General features: G+C 50.6%; 8 protein-coding genes and 1 non-coding gene across 9 annotated transcripts; 3 read left to right on the top strand and 6 right to left on the bottom strand.

Annotated features, from left to right (window-relative positions):
- Positions 1 to 808: 808 nt before the first annotated feature.
- On the bottom strand, positions 809 to 2,196 carry SEPMUDRAFT_127135 (uncharacterized protein). The gene is made up of 4 exons (XM_016902125.1): positions 1,649 to 2,196; positions 1,491 to 1,516; positions 1,291 to 1,342; positions 809 to 1,194 (listed from the first exon to the last, which is right to left on the bottom strand). Exons 1-4 carry the CDS (start codon positions 1,710 to 1,712, stop codon positions 1,076 to 1,078), a joined length of 261 nt encoding a protein of 86 aa, XP_016758519.1. The 5' UTR covers positions 1,713 to 2,196; the 3' UTR covers positions 809 to 1,075.
- Positions 809 to 2,196, bottom strand: SEPMUDRAFT_150521 (uncharacterized protein). The gene is made up of 3 exons (XM_016906234.1): positions 1,649 to 2,196; positions 1,291 to 1,516; positions 809 to 1,194 (listed from the first exon to the last, which is right to left on the bottom strand). Exon 1 carries the CDS (start codon positions 2,070 to 2,072, stop codon positions 1,740 to 1,742), a length of 333 nt encoding a protein of 110 aa, XP_016758520.1. The 5' UTR covers positions 2,073 to 2,196; the 3' UTR covers positions 809 to 1,194; positions 1,291 to 1,516; positions 1,649 to 1,739.
- Positions 2,197 to 3,313: 1,117 nt separating this feature from the next.
- Positions 3,314 to 5,637, bottom strand: SEPMUDRAFT_150523 (glycerol kinase). Its single transcript, XM_016906235.1, has one exon. It carries the CDS (start codon positions 5,193 to 5,195, stop codon positions 3,450 to 3,452), a length of 1,746 nt encoding a protein of 581 aa, XP_016758521.1. The 5' UTR covers positions 5,196 to 5,637; the 3' UTR covers positions 3,314 to 3,449.
- Positions 5,638 to 6,336: 699 nt separating this feature from the next.
- Positions 6,337 to 6,450, top strand: SEPMUDRAFT_t53. Its single transcript has one exon. It is a non-coding gene; the product is annotated as a tRNA-Ser (tRNA).
- A 215-nt stretch (positions 6,451 to 6,665) lies between these two features.
- Positions 6,666 to 8,472, bottom strand: SEPMUDRAFT_150524 (uncharacterized protein). The gene is made up of 5 exons (XM_016906236.1): positions 8,210 to 8,472; positions 7,834 to 8,137; positions 7,542 to 7,777; positions 7,357 to 7,492; positions 6,666 to 7,300 (listed from the first exon to the last, which is right to left on the bottom strand). Exons 1-5 carry the CDS (start codon positions 8,441 to 8,443, stop codon positions 7,179 to 7,181), a joined length of 1,032 nt encoding a protein of 343 aa, XP_016758522.1. The 5' UTR covers positions 8,444 to 8,472; the 3' UTR covers positions 6,666 to 7,178.
- A 173-nt stretch (positions 8,473 to 8,645) lies between these two features.
- SEPMUDRAFT_150525 (Ribosomal_S24e-domain-containing protein) lies at positions 8,646 to 9,533 on the top strand. The gene is made up of 3 exons (XM_016906237.1): positions 8,646 to 8,787; positions 8,863 to 9,110; positions 9,223 to 9,533. The coding sequence occupies exons 1-3, from the start codon at positions 8,711 to 8,713 to the stop codon at positions 9,300 to 9,302; spliced, it is 405 nt and encodes a 134-aa protein (XP_016758523.1). The 5' UTR covers positions 8,646 to 8,710; the 3' UTR covers positions 9,303 to 9,533.
- Positions 9,534 to 10,255: 722 nt separating this feature from the next.
- On the bottom strand, positions 10,256 to 10,792 carry SEPMUDRAFT_118955 (uncharacterized protein; the record flags this gene model as incomplete). Its single annotated transcript, XM_016901467.1, has 1 exon — positions 10,256 to 10,792. One exon carries the CDS (start codon positions 10,790 to 10,792, stop codon positions 10,256 to 10,258), a length of 537 nt encoding a protein of 178 aa, XP_016758524.1.
- On the bottom strand, positions 10,740 to 13,485 carry SEPMUDRAFT_150526 (protein serine/threonine phosphatase 2C). Its single transcript, XM_016906238.1, has one exon. The coding sequence runs from the start codon at positions 13,272 to 13,274 to the stop codon at positions 11,571 to 11,573; it is 1,704 nt and encodes a 567-aa protein (XP_016758525.1). The 5' UTR covers positions 13,275 to 13,485; the 3' UTR covers positions 10,740 to 11,570.
- A 349-nt stretch (positions 13,486 to 13,834) lies between these two features.
- Positions 13,835 to 17,017, top strand: SEPMUDRAFT_69504 (uncharacterized protein; the record flags this gene model as incomplete). The annotated part of the gene is made up of 2 exons (XM_016909864.1): positions 13,835 to 14,789; positions 14,883 to 17,017. The coding sequence occupies 2 exons, from the start codon at positions 13,835 to 13,837 to the stop codon at positions 17,015 to 17,017; spliced, it is 3,090 nt and encodes a 1,029-aa protein (XP_016758526.1).
- Between the last annotated feature and the right edge of the window lie 282 nt (positions 17,018 to 17,299).

Consider the following 17,299-nt stretch of genomic DNA (forward strand, 5'->3'; position numbering starts at 1 on the left):
GGGAGGGAGGGAGGGAGGGAGGGAGGGAGGGAGTCGGAAGGGAGGGGAAGAGTCCGGTTCAGGGTTGTGCTCTCTCTCTCTCTCAGTCTCTCTCTTCTTCCTAGAGGGAGGGTTCCTGGCATTTACTGTTTTCTGTTTTTGTTGTTTTGGTCTCCTGACATCTTTTGGGGTTCCTGGTACGTTTCATCGACCTCACCCTTTTCATCATTTTCCAGAGTGATAGTGATGATGAGAGCTTCTCGCCATCACAATCCACGCTTGGAGGTCAAACAGACAGGACAGGACAGGACTGGTCCGTTGGGTAGGTCATCACACAAAAGACTTCCCAATGTTGGTATACCAGAGCAAAGTATAAAATTTGCGAATTCTTTGTGCTGAGAAAATTAGCCCGCTGGCCTCTTACATGCCTCTTACATGCCTCCTCTACTGTACATGCTTTGCCCTAATATTGATACATGTCAGTGAGGGATTAATAGCCTGCCTTTTTCATGCACGTACCTCCTATGTACACCAAGTTTGACCTTGGCAATCGCCCAACAGCAGTAATAAGAGGTCAGGGAGAGGTATATTCCGGCTTTTTTACTTTCCAACTTTCCAAGAGGCGCATCTACCGATCCATACAATACAAATACATGCATGTCACACCAGATCTCGGAGAGTTTTTTTTTTCCTCTTTTTCCTTTTCTCGCGTGCATGATTGCATCCATCATCCCTGCAAGGGTGCTGCCGTGTCACAATGTCAGCCAAACCTAGCAAGCTGTCACAATGTGAAAATTTGATTTTTGATAAAAAAGAACCCGGGACTTGTCGTGATCTCCCTTCCTTTCTTGCTTTCTTTCTTCCTTCCTATCTTTCTCCTAGACTTCTAGTAAGGTAGTAGTAGTAAGTAGTATTACATGTAGTAGTGATGATATTAATAATAACAAGGTCATGTCCCCACCCATCTATCTAGAACCGTATTCCGAAACTACAGGTACCTAGGTACTCAAGAAGCTGCATAGGTCCTGCTAGCAACTTCTTCTTCTTCTTCTTCTTCTCCTCCTTCTTCTTCCTCTTCTTCTTGGCGACTATCTGTTCATTGCAACTTGGAAGAAGAAGACGATGATGATAATCCATTGTCCTTCTTATAATTCGGTAATTTCGACGCTTTCTTTTTGAGTGTATACATTGGTGCGGGAGAGTCTCTGCAGTCTCCTATAAGAAAAAAAGTATATCGTATTAGTAAATATGGTTCAAGAGAGAGAGAAAGCGAGAGGAAAAAAAGAAGAAGAAAAAAGAAACACTACTTACCACATCGTTCATCGAGACGATATTCGACTGCTACCACATTTGCCGGACACCGCTGAATAGGAAGTAGAAGAGTAAATCAGCATCCATTGTTTATTTCCAAACAACATAGCTACCTGAGGTAACCAGCAATAATCCCCAAAAATATGGCGAAAGAAAGGGAGGAAAGGAAAAAAAAAAGTCAAGGTAAGGTAGGTAGGTACCTTATGTGTCTCCTGGTACTTGACGCCTAAAAACACACATATCGAAAGCGTCAGCCGTGCCGTGGACATTGAGATATATGGGCAAAAAGAAAGAAGAAAAAGAAAAAAAGAAAAAAAAAAGAAAAGAAAAGGGTGACCAGAAAAATAGGTAGATTTACACCATGCGCGAACTGTATATCGCAGATGATAGCATGCATACTCCACTTTTGTGTAATCACACATAGTGGTTTGGTTTCCAAGTCGCGCAGTTCACGGTTCGGCGGTTCGCAGTCGCCGGTTCGTGATAAGGTAAGGCAGGTAGGTATGTAGGTAGTTCTTGTCGCAGCCTTTTGTTTCCGTGACCAAAAAAGAAAGAAAAAAAAAAGTCGTCCCCAAAAACTTTCGCCCTCTCTTGTTGCTTGCTTGCTTGCCTGGTAGTCCTGCTTGAATGCGCTGTATAGGTAGGGGAACAAATGGATAGAGGGGGGGAACAGCAGCGCGAAAAGATAAATGTAGGATGTAATACTCGATGATGTATGTATGTTCTCGTAGGTAGCAAGCAAACTGAGCAGACTTATTTGTCTTTTGGTGCTGTGCGTCCATCCATGTCGGCAGTTGGAAGGAATCCCGACAGGTCGGATTTATGGTCGTTCAGAGTGGCCTTTAGATGATACAGATGGGCGAGGATGATGGTGATGGTGATGATGATGATGAACAAGTCGGTCGGTACTCAGGTCGGTAGGAGAAGAAGAAGAAGAAGAAGAAGAAGAAGAAGAAGAGCGGAGTCATTAGACTACGTTCCAAGTTATTCTCAGGGTGAGGGAGAGGGAGGATCAATCAGGCAGCACAGTACGATAAAGCCCACGAATAAGGGCACAGCGGCTGGCGCAGCTTTGCGATTCGTCCGTCAGAGTCCCCAACATGTTACATCAGGTATGAGGGAGCGAAACGATATTCTTTACGCGAGGAAGTGAGGAAAAAGAGTTTTAATAAGAGCCTGCCTGTAACCGTGAACGTGGGAGTAAGGTACCAGGTACAGGTAGTGTCTCGCTTCCTCATAATAATCATATCACAGTGATATTGTTGTACAAGACGGGATCATGGCGCAGACGGCATCACATTTCTGAAACCGGGACTCCCACAAACGGTCCCGCCACAAAAGGCCCCCAAGGATTGAAGGATCGCACACCAGAGTGTGAAAAGAGAAAAAAGAGAGAGAAAATGAAAAAAGACCCACAAATCACATTCTTCTGAATTGATCGATCCGTGCTTCTAGCGTCCGTTCGGGACAAATGGCACACAGATCACGTCGCTTGGAAACTTGTAAGTTAAACCCCCCCCCATGACCGTGTGACAATAGTGTGCCTGCGCGACGCCTGTTTGGGGAATTAAAAGTCGTCTGCCCAGACCGAGAGGCCGAGAGAACGAGTTCATTCAAAGAGGTACCTTTTAGGAAGCTCTAAACCTGGTAAAGTCTGTCCTATGCTCTCGCGAGAAGAAAAAATACCTCCTAGGAAGATCGATGAAGAACATGAAAAGACTCACAGTAACTACTAACGGACAATAAAAAACTACATACCTTACACAAGGTATTATTATTATATCCCGCTCACACAAACTAGAAAAGACGGCCGGCCGGGTGGGGTAGTGTTTCCACCTACCTCCTCTTACTTCCACTATACCTTTGTCAGGTACCCGTACCTACTAGGAGTTAGGTCAAACAACATGTAACTACCTTACCCTATGCATACCTTTGTCGGCCAGCTTCTCTCGACTTCACCTCTGTAGGACTGATACCTACAGGTACCCGGTACATTCTGGCGCATAAAAAGAAAAAAACAGGGACAACAATAACAAATCTTCACCAACACGACACTTGGTAGGCTGATCCATCATCATTAAGTCTTTTAAGTCTTTACGTCTTCAAGTCTTTACATCGTCACATTACCACATTCTCTGCGTGAAACATCATCATCATCATTAGTGCTCCTCAAATTCACCCCCAGCCTCGTCAGGATCTAACCACCCTCTCGACATCTCCACCGCCCGACTCCACTTCTTGAACATCTTCTTCGACACCTCCGGAGTACAGTCCGGACTAAATATCACACGATCCTTTTGATTAATCGCCTTGAGCTCTTCAAATTCTTTCCATATATCAACTGCAAAACCAGCAGCAATGGCTGCACCCAAAGCCGTGGTTTCACGCATAGCAGGCCGATCAACAGAGATGCCAATAATGTTGGCTTGTGCTTGCATACACAGGTTGGAATTGGACATTCCGCCATCGACCGCCAAGGCCGAAAGTTTGTGGCCGCTGTCCTTCTCCATGGCGTCTAGAATGGCTCGGGTTTGGAAACATGTCGCTTCCAACGTAGCTCGGGCAATGTGTCCGCGTTGAGTATGTTGCGTGATGCCAAAGATGGTTCCCTTGGCGTCGTCGATCCAATAAGGGGCGAAGAGACCAGAGAAAGCCGTGACAAACACGCAGCCACCATTGTCTTCGACCGTTGCCGCCAAGTCGGAAATCTTATGTGAATGCGTAATGAATCCCATATTATTCATGAGAAACTTGACGCCTGATCCCGCTACAGCTACGGAGCCCTCGAGCGCATACACGGGCTTTCGTTTGCCTCCAAAGTCGTATGCGATTGTGGCCAGCAAACCATGTGTCGACACGACAGGCGTCTCACCGACATTGTACAACAGGAAACATCCTGTACCGTACGTGTTCTTCGCCGATCCGGGCGTGAAACCTTGCTGTCCCACCAAAGCTGCAGACTGATCTCCGAGACAGCCAGCAATCTTCATGCCAGCCAAGGGACCTGAAGCGATACGACCATAAGCCTGGGCATCTGATGAAGGCACGATGCGAGGGAGGTTGAGTTTGCCAATGTCAATGTCAAAGAACTCCAACAGCTTCGGGTCATATTTTACGGTGTGCAAATTCATGAACATGGTGCGGGATGCATTCGTAGAATCCGTGACAAAGTAGTCCTTATTCTTCCCGTTCAGATTATAGAGCAGCCAGGTATCGACAGTGCCAAAAGCCAATCGCCCAGCATCGTATGCTTCCCTCACCTTTGGAACGTGTCGCAGCAGCCACACCAACTTGACGGCAGAAGGATAGGTCGAGATGGGCATGCCTGTCAGCTCGGAGAACTTCAATCCAAGCTCTTCCTCTTTCTTCTGAAGCTCTCTGACGAGACCTTTCGTTCGCGTGTCTGGCCAGGCAATTGCGTTGTGCAGCGCTTCTCCAGTCTCCACGTCCCATACGAGGGTGGTCTCCCGCTGATTGGTGATTCCTACTGCTCGAATGTCGCTAATGTTGTGGCCGAGGTCTGTGAACGTTGCCGTGGCTCTCTTCATGCAATTCTCGACACTGGCAATGAGCTCCGCAGGGTCGTGTTCATGCCATCCCGACTGAGGATAGTGCTGTGTAAATTCGTGCTGATGGCTGGCAACTGGAGAACCGGTGCCATCGAATATGATAAATCGGGTGCTGGTCGTTCCCTGGTCAATGGCACCTATGAAGAACTGCGCTAGAACATTTTCTTTGCTGGTTGTGAATCGTGGAAGTCCAGGTCGTTCCGCCTTTGGCTGTCCTCCTCCATTTGGATCTTTCTGCGCTGGCACAGTACCCGCATCGGCACCCTTCATCACGCTCGCCACATCGTCGGGTGTATGTGTTGGCAGAGCTTGTACGCAGTCTTCCAACGAAGGCATCACAAGAAAATTGAATCGAAAGAACTAGAAGCTTGGAAAGATTGAGGGTTGCGGCGGGGAAAGAGAGGATGTGTTGCAGCAGCAGAGAAGTGGAAAGAGGGCAGTCACGATGGAGGAGTGGAAGGTCAGGTCAGGTAGTTGCCGGTCCTTTTCAACAAACCCAATGGCGGTCGGGTCCTAATGTGGAAACAGAAACCCGTCGTACGCGCTCTCAGCACATGCGCGTGATAGGGTAAGTAGGTAAGTAGGAGGTAAGGTAGGGTAGGAAGGTAGTCACGATGGAGGGCGCTGCCAGAAAACCGGGTCCGTGTTCCTCACTGATGTAAGGATGCCGTGTCCCAGGTCCACTGGCACCCTGAACTTACTGAGCTTCACTGTCTTTCCCGTCTGGCGCATGTTGTCAGTGGGGGGTCAACTACCTCACTGTAGCTTGTCTCTCTGCTCTGTCGTCTTTTTCACATTCGCGTTCCTGTAGCTACCTTGTGAATTCCGTCTCGCACAGAAAGTCGGAAGTCAGAAGTCTGGAACATCTGCAAGAGATGCAGGAAAAGCGCCGTAGTATGTTCGGCATAATAGAAATAGGCAATAATGGAATCTTGGTAGAAGGGCTTGGGTTACGCGTCGTCCCTCGGTCGCTGCCCGACCAACCCTCCACAATCCGATCAAGTGGGCATTCTCGGTCCATCCACAGTAGTCAGGGAGATCATCACATGGCTGTGGAGGGGTAATTCTTCTGTATGCCTGCCGCATGTGCCGAAAGGTGCCGAAGGAGATAGGAGGTGGTATATCGCCCACTTGCCAGCAGTTGTGCAACAAACAGATGGAAGATGGAATTGGAGAGCCCGGGGCGAGAAGAGAAAGGTCAGAAAGCTACCCTGTCGGAAGGCGGAAGGCAGATCCCGTTGCCAAGCTACAGCTTCCGCTTCCCCTCACCACAAGCCTCAAGCCTCAACGTACCTCCACACCCCCACCCGACTCAAAGATGGTACTATCTGAGGCTACCTTACCTACTTGCCGTGCGCTGCTATCAGAGACGCTGGGTGATGATTATAGATGATACTTGGGGCTTGCTGACTCATCTTGCTATGGCACTTTGGTATGGTTATCTTTCCGGACTGCCTTCAGATCATGCACTAACTGTGCCACAGGCGGAGTGGTTAACGCGCTGGCCTGCTATTGGAACTGTACGATTCAATCGTACTCAACTGTATAGCCAGTTCCTTCGGGAGCGTGTGTTCGAATCACACAGGTGTCGAGACATCAAGCTCATTCGTTTTGCATTCCTTGTATGATTGGAAAGAGTCCGGTCTACCTGTAGCTCTTTTGCTCTGTTCCTCTATCCGATCAGACATTCCTACTTTGGATCCTACAATTGACGTGTCATCCCCTTCCTGAACTTCGCAGGCTGGCATCTGCAGAGCTACATGTATTTACCATATACTACCTAAGACTACAGTCTATAAAGGTAATTTACTTCACTCGAGACTAGGCAACAAGTGCTTACGCTATTCGGCCAACCCTCAATCATGAATGCTATTCCAGAGTCCGAACATACCGGCGAGCTTGTTCCCACTGGCCCCACAGATCTTCAGGACCACAGTTCTGCAATCTTCAATACCAATCAGTTCCACCTTCCTTGCACACGTTTGATCCCACTTCTCGACCAAGCTCAGGCATTACCTCTCACCTATACGGCTCCTTGGTCGAACATCCTCTCATACGAGTGAGAGTTCAGTGATAGATTTTAGCACATACTCTGTATACCTGTTCATGCAATATATAATGTAGCGCTGTACGCTGTGGGATAGCCAGCCAAGGTCCCGGATTTCCCGGATCGCGTTCGAAAATTGGGTGTCTAGAGGAACACGTCTGCGGCAGCGTCTTCCATTTTCGTTGGAGTGTTAGTCTCTCTCAAATCACGAATCGTGGCAGATGTCTCGGCCGTCCCAAATGAGACAGTAATCCAGAGATATACAATCCCTGCTAGCATGGCTTTCTGATTGACAGAATTTTGATCGGAAAAGCTTTTTGATAGAACAGAGACGTCTGCTGTTCGATAGACTTGGGATGAAAGTCAATTTCCACCACCTCGAACTTGTTGCGTACTGCCAATATCTGTCAGTTGTGTCGGATGGGCATGAGCGTTATTTCTTCCACATACAACAAGCATGTCGGAAGGTTTCGAAGGTATCCAGGTTCCTGACCACTCCCGAAATGAGCACATGGAGTTTTGGTCTCATGTCAAATAGGAGACGCAAAGTAGCGACCAGAGCCGAGATGGCGGCTTTGTCATATGTCTATAAGATGTAAGTGTGGCGCTCCCATATAGACTTGAAGACGGCTTACAATATCAGTGCCAAGAATCACATCGTAAGGATACGCATCACAGTCCTCTTCCACCCAGGTGCCTATTAATCCCCATCCCCAGCGCAACACGCTGGTCAGAACTTTCTTCTCGTCATCGAGATTGTTCAGGAAGAGGTTCTCTTTAAGCGCTTCTACCACACCTTCATCGCCATCTGTAGTCGTGACATGGTTCGCCTCCAGATGTTTCGCTGCGAGAATCGCTAGGAATCCAGTACCTTCATGTCATCCATCAGTAGGCGGCTCAGGCGCAATTATGCTTATGGAGACCGACCTGCTCCAAGCTCAAGAACATTTTTGCCTCTGATTAAATCACGATTCTCTGGCAGCAGTAAATACGAGCCCAGGTGGAGAGCGGCCTCCCACGTTCTAAAGCCTGTAGTGAGCGAGCCAGATAATAGCTGGGGCCTTTCTAGTAATGTGATTGTGGGCTCGTCTCGATAGTCCTCGGTGATGGTAGCAGTAGGCGGCAGACATGTAAATGTTACATAGGTTTTTTGTTGCACTGCTGTGGCTTCTTCAGGCAAATCTGCTGATATAAGCGCACCCAAGTGGTTCATGAGATCATCAGATATCTCCTGCAAGGGAAGAAGGAATCAGAATAGGACGAAAGGAAACAGTTGGAACTGATTTGGACTGAAATTGCCTACATCTTCTTCTGGATCTTCGATGGACTTCTCAATCTTGGCAAGGAGCGGTTTGAGCACTCGCAGCTGATATCGCGGCGGTGGTAGATACCGGTTCTTCTCGCAGTCAAAAAGGTGTTTGTAGAGCCACGCTTGGACTGCCGAATCTCGTAGTAATTGCTTTGGTGGCCAGGCGAGAAAGTCGGGCTCGAACAGCTGAAGGTATTGCCTTCTGAAGAGGAGAAGTTGAGCGTCCATCCTGTTCTTCTTCTTCCATCAATATCAACGCCTTCCCGTGGTACACGTGCGTGCGGGTGTTAGATGGCAGAGATGGAGTGAGGGCAAAGTCAAATGAGGCAGAAAGGAAAAGCTTGGCCACGAGCCACGACGGCTCTTCCCGCAACAGAAATTCCTCAAACTCACACTGGGGCTTGGCTTTCCACCTCTCGACTTCGAAGCGCTCCTCACCCACCGCTCCCCCGACAGCCTCTCGCCCATTGACAGTCGAGACGATACACATCCACCATGTCGGAATCCCAGGTCACTCTGCGCACGCGCAAGTTCATCCGCAACCCACTGCTTGGCCGCAAGCAGATGGTCGTGTCCGTCTGCCCTCTTCCTCAGTCTATGACCAATATCGACACCGAACAGCATATCTGACAGGTTATGAATAACAGTGACGTCCTCCACCCATCGCGCCCCAACGTCTCTAAGGATGAGCTCCGCGAGAAGCTCGCCGGTCTCTACAAGATGAACAAGGACCAAGTCTCCGTCTTTGGTTTCCGCACCCAGTTCGGTGGTGGCAAGAGCACTGGTTTCGCCCTCCTCTACGACTCCGCCGAGGCTATGAAGAAGTTCGAGCCACACTACCGACTGGTGCGCTACGGACAAGCCACCAAGATCGAGAAGGCCAGCAGACAGCAGCGTACGTCGCACCCATACACATACACATACCCTCACCTGCTTCGGCGGTGGCAGATGCATTCTTTGGTGAGCATCATGCGAGAAGGATCTCGGACTGACATGTTGGTCCACAGGCAAGCAACGCAAGAACCGCAGCAAGGAGTTCCGTGGTACCGCAAAGACCAAGGGCCCATCCAAGGACAAGAAGAAATAAACGAATCGCACATAGGGAATCGGCACTGCCGCAATGGGTACAGTCTTGTATCGTATGCCTGCTGCACAGCGCGATGGTATACTCTGGCCTTGATGATCAGACTAGAGATGCACAGCAGCACTGGCTCGGCGTTGACCTGCTTAGAGCATAGTTATACCCAGGCAATAAAAAGCTTCTTCCATCACTTCCATCTTCTCTTCTCTTTTGCCGACTATGTCTCAACAATGCCACACCAACGACTCTAGCACGTGCTCATCCAAGCATGATTTCATCTCTCACGGTCGGCTGAGGATACACTGCCAACAGACAAATCACTAGAATCATCCCATCAACCTCAGGCTTCGACACCGTCCTGCCCTACCTTTTCTCTCAGCGAATCAAATCACATGGCAGGGTCTCCAGTAATCCAGCTTCACAAAGACAAAAATCTACCATCCATGATCGAACCACACCAGCAAGAAAGCAAAAATTCCCTGGAGTACATACAGCAGTATTGAACCTGGCTTTGGGGGATATTCTTCGGTAGCTACAACGTGTGATCTCTTATCGGACGTTTGTGCTTCACTTGTGATGCTTACTTACCTATACTTAGTTTATGTATACCTTGGGCTAGCAGATGAATTTTCGTTCAAAGAAAACTTCGTTGTGGTGTATTTGTTGCTTGCTTGCTTGCTTGCGTATACTACCTACCTTGATTGGTGTAAAAGGTAGAAAAAAGTGATGTTATGGATCACAGTCGAGGTGGAAATGCATAATGTGCTTGGTAGTAGATAATCGGTCGTATACCTAGGTACTGACAAAATATATACTTTCCATTCTTCCTCTCCAACCACAAATACTAGCTTTCACCTCTCTCTCTCACACACTCTAACCACTACTCCTCCCCCTCCTCCTTCTCCTCCTCCTCCTCCTCCCACTATCAAATAATACCACCACCACCACCCAACAACCCCCTACGAAAAAGCCGTCAAAGCATCTCCCAGCGCCTTATTAATCCGATCCACAGCATCCTGGCCCCCATTATCCTTATAAGCCGGATTCTTATCCAACAACATCTGACCCAACTGCATAGCCAAATCCGAAATAGTCTGCAAATCCTGCTTCACGAGCACCGAAGCACCCGCAGCATCGAATGCATCTTTTTTCCCCACCAAAGCCGTTGCACAAGCTTCCACATGAGGCGCCAAAACCTCCGTAGCAAATTTAACGGCTGCTTGAGCTTCGGCGTCGTCTGCAAACGTTCCGGGCCCCGTGGAGGCGGATTGGAGAGTTGTTGTGAGAGTGTCTGAGGCGGATTGGATTGGGAGGGCTTCGGTGAGACCGCCGGTGTAGGCGTTGATGGCGTCGGTGAGGGCGAGGGTGTTGGAGTCGATGGTGTTGAGGTCGTCGGTTGTGGTGAGTTCTTCTCGGGGACGGAGGGGGGTCGGGGAGGTGGTTGTGAGGGTTGCGAGGGCGAGGAGGGTGGTGAGGGACCAGTGGAGGGGATTCATCTTGGATATGTGGTTTGGTGGGAGATGGGGTTTCTTTTTTGTTTTTGGTCTTTTGCTCTTGAAGGGTTGTTTTCTTTTGATCTGGTTTGTGGGAGCTAGAAGTGAGTCGCAAGGAAATCAGGGTGCTCTAGTCACATATATATATATAAGGAGAGATATGCATATACTCAACACTCGTTCAGGAGGTCACCAGAGTTTCCTCCTGAGAAACCACTACTGTGATATCATGGATGACATGAAAATCCGAGGCACCTGGAGCAGAGAGCATGGAACGCTGGCGCAATGCGTGCATGAAATACGACGTGGGCTCGAGGGTCCCGCGGTGCGATCGATTTACCAGCACGCCGCTATCCTTTCACAGTGACTGAGTGACATTTCACAGCTTGTTGACATCGTGCGAATGAGATCCATCGTAATATTGTCTGGCCTGTGCGGGCCCGAATGGCCTGTCCCCAGACAGGCTGGTCCCTTGCCCAGGGAACAACATTCAATGCTTGATGCTTGTGGGGTTATCCTAGACACAAACAGGCGCCCCCAACGACCCAGCCAATCGCTGGCCGGAATGAGCTCGAGTTCATGCGGAGAAGTTGTCAAACGACATGTCAAAGTGCATGTCGACGATGATGGAGACTGTGGAGTTTCATCATCACCAGGTGCTTTGCGCGCCCTACTGAAAATCTTCGACAAACCACATTTCTGCGGGGATGAGGTGGACAAAGCTGTATGTTTGTAGATCTCAAGTGGCATTGGGAATCATGCCTGGTCATGTGGCCACACTCTACTGTCGTCTCGATCTGGGGTTATCAGCTTCGCTCTGTCGGAACGCTCTCTGCTCTTTGGTTCCAAAGCTTCCATTCCCCCCTTCGCCCCTTCGTTCCCAGCCGCCCAGCCGAACGACCAGTGCCGTCGCGTTATCCGCATCTTCCGCTGTTTCCACAGCAAAGCTGACCAGGTCTCGAGACGCCTGTTCAGGAGTCTTTGCCTCCTTCACAATGTCGACAATCTCCTGATCTTCGAGATGGCCGGAGACACCATCTGACATGAGCACGAGGAACGAGTAGCCCGCTGATGGAAGATGAACCGTGGTGATTTGTGGTTCTGCTGAAACGCCGATACGCTTGCTGCCAATGTCACCAAACGCTCGGGTGTTGGCCAGACCCAGTATGCGCTCTTCTCCGAAACTGTCTGTCACGAAAGAGGTGGCGTATCTCCGGAGGCGCCGCGCTTCGACTGGCATCGATGGGTGATGGTTTTGGGTCACGGGCACCGCCTGACCATCGTCGGTCTTGCAGAGGAGGATGCGAGTGTCTCCCACATGTGCTGCAGTCAAGGTGCTCGGACTGTTCGGATGCCAAAACGGAGTGGGCGTAGGGGTGGAGATGAGCGCGATCGAAGCTGTAGAGCCACCTTGAAAGCGCTTCTTCCCACCAATCGCGTCGTCGAGGTTTGGTGATGAGCCTCGAGGAGCGGGTCGAGTGCTTAGATTCTGCGAAGCTTCTCGTTCGGGATGGAATAGCATATCTCCGTCATTGAGAGGTCTGTCTCCCATGACTGGGTCATCGCTGGAAGAAGCCTTTTCCCGAAGTGCTTTCAGCGCATCTTGTTCCTCCACGCTTGCCTCTTCGCTCTGCTTCTTCGCTTGTGCGGTTGTAAAGTCCAAATCAGCTTTAAGGAAAGCATAAGTGAGCACCGTCTCAATGGTATTGCTGCTCGCTGCTGGGTCGTCGTCGCTTGCCACCGCGGGGAAGTATTCTGGTCGAAATCTCTTAAAATACCCTCCGACTGTCTCTTTCCACGAAGTGACCAGACTTCTTTGTAGATCCTCTGCATCCTGCTCTCCCATGATACCAGGTTCCTCGATGGGGTCTCCATCGGCATTCTCCTTGCGCAGTGTGCTCTGAAGGCCGAACAGCAATGCTGCTTCTTCTATGTAGCCATGCAGTCGATCGCGCAGGAACTCTGAGCACTCACTCCCGCCGTGGCCATCAAAGACGCCGAAATAGAAGACCTGAGGGTCGCCGGTGGCCCTCGTAGAACCTGCATTTTGACCAATGTCCCGCTTTCCAATGCTCACAGGCTGCTTTTTGGCGAAGGCAGGGATCTCGACAGTCCCGGCCTGGAAGGTGTCCTCATTATAGGGTCGACTGCCTCTACTCACACCGGCGCCAAAGTGATGCTTCGCGCTTCTCAAGGGGATCCGTACGACAGTCGTCTCGCGATCGCTAGGAGGGCGTGATATGCGGTCCGAGGGTCCCGAGTGCGGTGTCGAGTGGGAACGAGGAAGCTTGTGGTCTGACGGATTCCTCTTGTCCGGTGACAATGAGGAGGAGGGAAGATGGGTCACGAAGTAGTCGTGGAAGTCTCGTCGGCGTTGAGGAGGAGGGTATGTCTGTGTCTGCGTTGTCCATGAGCTGGTTCGAGCCTCTGCAAAGACATTCTGTATGGCGGTTCGAATGGAATAGGGCACTCCTCTGTGCTGCATCGTCGTCACCAGCACCACCAGCACCAGCACCAGCACCAGCACCAGCACCAGCGGGAGTCTGCGTCTCTCTGTGTGCGTGTGACTTGCGTGACTACCTAGGTAGGTAGCTGTAGAGGAGAACAATCAACGACACAGCGAAGAGGAGAGAGTCTGCGCACCAAGGCGCAGATGGCAAACTTCTTCTTCTTCTTCTTCTTCAACTATCTCCTACAGCATGACGTTGCGGTTGAGGTTGAGGTCGAGGTACTCAGGTACATGGCACTACAAGGGCTGTATACACGATAATAATAATAATAATAATACACCTCGCCTCGCCTCGCCTCGGATAAACGCCTAGATTGGTGAGATCGATCCCGCACGTGTCGCGAACTACTGTATTCCGGAGCCGAGCCCGCAGTTGTACGCTACCTAGTCACTAGTGAATAATTACCTAAAGTTACCTAAAGTAGTTTCACATAGTAAACATCCGCTTCACAGTTCAGTTTCACACACATCGACGATTATTGACACCGTCTCTGCAGTGCCATGACTCCAACGGGCTTCCTCCATCCGCGCAGACAATGGACCGCCGAAACCAGATCTTTCAACGCCTGAAACCGCCATGCGTCGCCCTCAGCCAAGCCGCACTCGCCCTGAATGGACCTCAGGGAAATGTTCAGCAGATCACTGAGAAGCTGGACGAGTTGAAGAAGACATTGCAATCCATCATCAGCACCAATGGAAGACCTGCTTCACTGGACAGCAAACTTGCCGACTATGTTTTTTTCCCCCTCTCACAGGTCCTCAAGGCCAGCCAGCGAGTGTCGATTCGCTCTCTCGAGCTGGCCTTGCAGTGCCTCGCTGTCTTGCTGGAACATGGCTGGCGCTCCCACATTCCGCCTCCGCTGGCTATCCAGGTCACCATACTGTGCACTTTGATGGCCGAGGAGAAGCCGAAAGGCCTGGTATCAGCAGAGTCCACGGATGAGCTACGGGCGAGTGCGCTCCACTGCCTTCGCCATTTGTTCGAGGCTGCAGGTCACACAGTCGATCTGAAGGACGCCATTACAGCAGAAGCCAATGTGCCGCAGCTCGGTCAGACCATTAGCACCATTCTGGACGCCATCCTTGCCGGCGCCTCTGTCGAGACTCAAACTGCAGGCAGCGATGCTCTTCGAGCTTTGATGCAGCGGGTCGCAACTCGAGACATTCAGGCAGGATTCCTGCCAGGAATCGTGTCCAAACTAACCAAGATACTTACTCCAAGAACAACGCAGCGCCGCAACCACAATGTGTTGATTCTAGCGCTCAACACTCTCGACTCATTGTTCAAGAACGTGCTTAATGATACCTTCACTGCACAGATCCTCGCGCCCACTGCGGCGCCGAATGGAGAAGTGTCCCAATCATTATCAAAGGTGGTGGACCAGAAATGGCTTGGGACTGCAGCTTCGCAACTCAAACCGGCCATCACAAGTATTGTCAAGCTTCGAGGGCACGACAGATATGATGTGAAAAAGGCTCTGGCTCAGTGGTGTATCACCCTCCTCCATTGCCGCGAAACGCTGCACGACTCTGCATCTACGTGTCTGGATACTCTGTTGATCCTGTCGTCCCATGATGCTGAAGGTACGATAAAGCTTCAACTCGAAGCGCTGATCAGCCAGGAATCTTCACTCTTGGCACTGCTACAGAGCACGCTGCATGAATGGCTCACATCACTGCCGATAAGCATGCAAGCAGCTGGTGAAGAAATGAAGATACAGCGCGTGCAACAGGTCCGCACCGCATATAGTATCATCGCGAGCAGCGGGGCCAATACCAGCCTCATTGACAAGCTGTTGGCCGGAGTCTTAAGAGACAGCGTGGTGGTTGCATTACAGGCTCCGACTGCGCAAATATCGGATGCGCCCGTTGTCTCGCAAGTGCAATCGCTGGAACTTGCTGTGCTCGACAGTGCTCGTCAAAGTACAGTGTTCCCGTCTCCGCTGGTCAGATACCGAGCTCAGGAGAACACGATGAAAACTATCGAGCACCTCGTGCAAAATATAAGTATTTCTTCTGCATTCAGTGACGACTTGTCTCGATCGCTGCGTCAGACAGTTGGTGATGCACAGATTGCAACGTTCTGGCTCCTTTTGAATGTCACGCAGACTTCTTTGCAAGGCAGAGAGGGCATGGATGACTTTCTTGAATTGGATACCAATGATCCCGTCCTGGCTGCCGAACTTCTGGAAGATATGTACTCGTTTTCGCTCGAGGTACTGACCGACTCATCAGACGATCCAGTGGATCCACGCCTGCAGGCTTTGGCTCTTCGAGCTCTAGCATTGCGATCGCAAACTGCAGGTGAAGACTTCCGTCACGAGCTCATCGATGCTCTATATCCTGTGCTCCACAGTCTTGCCACGCCTGATGCATCCCTGCAACAAGATAGCATTACGACGCTGAACATATTCACCTCCTCGTGTGCCTACAGCTCCGTGCAGAACCTGATCGTGGAGAATGTCGATTATCTGACCAATGCCGTGTCGCTGAGGCTGAATGCGTTTGATGTCAGTCCTCAAGCTCCTCAAGTTCTGCTCATGATGGTGAGACTAGCCGGAGCAAGTCTGTTGCCGTATCTGGAGGACACGATCGACAGCATCTTTGCCGCTCTACAAGACTACCATGGCTACCCGCTCCTAGTAGAGCTCATGTTCAGAGTTCTGAGCGTGGTGGCAGAGGAGGGAGCCAAGGCGCCACAGCTTGCCATTGCCGAGGGCACGAGGCGTGAATTGGCAAATTACTACGATGACAGATGGCAGCCAACTACGATCGATCGTCTGGCGACAATGCTTCGTGAACAAGTCGACGAACAAGCGCGTCTCGCAGAAGAAGTCAGGTCACCGCCTACATGTCATCCACGCCGACCATGGAAGCAGTCAGAAGGTGGCGAGGATGAGCAAGATGATATGCAGGACGAGCAGGAAGCACCACCGGTTGATGTACCTGACCCTCCGCCGCCTGCTCCCAAGACATACAATCTGCTGTTACGCATCTCGGAACTGACGCAACATTTCCTGCCTTCGGCTTCGGCATCATTGAGAGCCTCACTCCTCTCACTGATCAAGACCACAACACCTGCAATTGCTCGCCATGAAAATTCATTCTTGCCACTCGTCAATACGCTATGGCCTGAGATTGTTTCGAGGCTCGACGATGAGGAACCGCACGTCGTGGCTACAGCTCTTGATATCATTGCATCTCTATGCGAACACGCTGGTGGTTTCATGCGCACTCGTATACAGCAGCTCTGGCCGGAATTGCAGAACATTCACCGCAGAGTAACGAAGGAAATCCTACAAAGCTCGCAACACCCCAGCCAAGTTGTGGCACGAAGGCAGCGCCAGATGGCAACGGTCACGAGTGCAGAACTCAGCCTGGCACTGAACCGCATGCGCCTTGCTCCTGCGGACTACAGTGATACCTCCACAAGACTACTTTGGACGGCGCTGGTGAGAGTAACGGTGTCCATCACCAAGCACGTTTCACAGACACCAGAAATGTTTGACGATACGCTTCAAATGCTCGAGCCCATGCTGGACGATGAGGAGGTCCGCACCGTGCTCGAAGAAGAGAATGCTGACGCAGTGTGGCTGGTGATGATCAGGAACGGGATGAAGAATCCCCCGACAATGCCGGAGCGGCATCATGCGATCAGTCTCCCTTATGCACTGGAAAAGGGCTACGAGATATCCACAGGGACTCCCATCTCGGTATAGGAGCTGCGAGCATCCCGCCGGTCAACCAATGGCGGGGAGTGCCAACACTCCGAGTGGAAAAAGCAGATCATTTGCCTCAGAAACCGCTGGACGCACCGCTTCCAGTCCAATCGTCTTTTCTTCCAGCGACCAGCAAGCATTGTGACACTTTTCCCAGCATACTGCTGTCATTGTAAATTGTTCGGATGCCGAGGTATAATCTGTTCGAAAAGCAAGAAGCGATATGTTTGCGGCGTGTTTGTCGTACCCATGTCTCCCAACGCGGTGATTACATATGCACAA

Source organism: Sphaerulina musiva, assembly GCF_000320565.1.
Source record: "Sphaerulina musiva SO2202 unplaced genomic scaffold SEPMUscaffold_8, whole genome shotgun sequence".
Taxonomy (NCBI): domain Eukaryota; kingdom Fungi; phylum Ascomycota; class Dothideomycetes; order Mycosphaerellales; family Mycosphaerellaceae; genus Sphaerulina; species Sphaerulina musiva.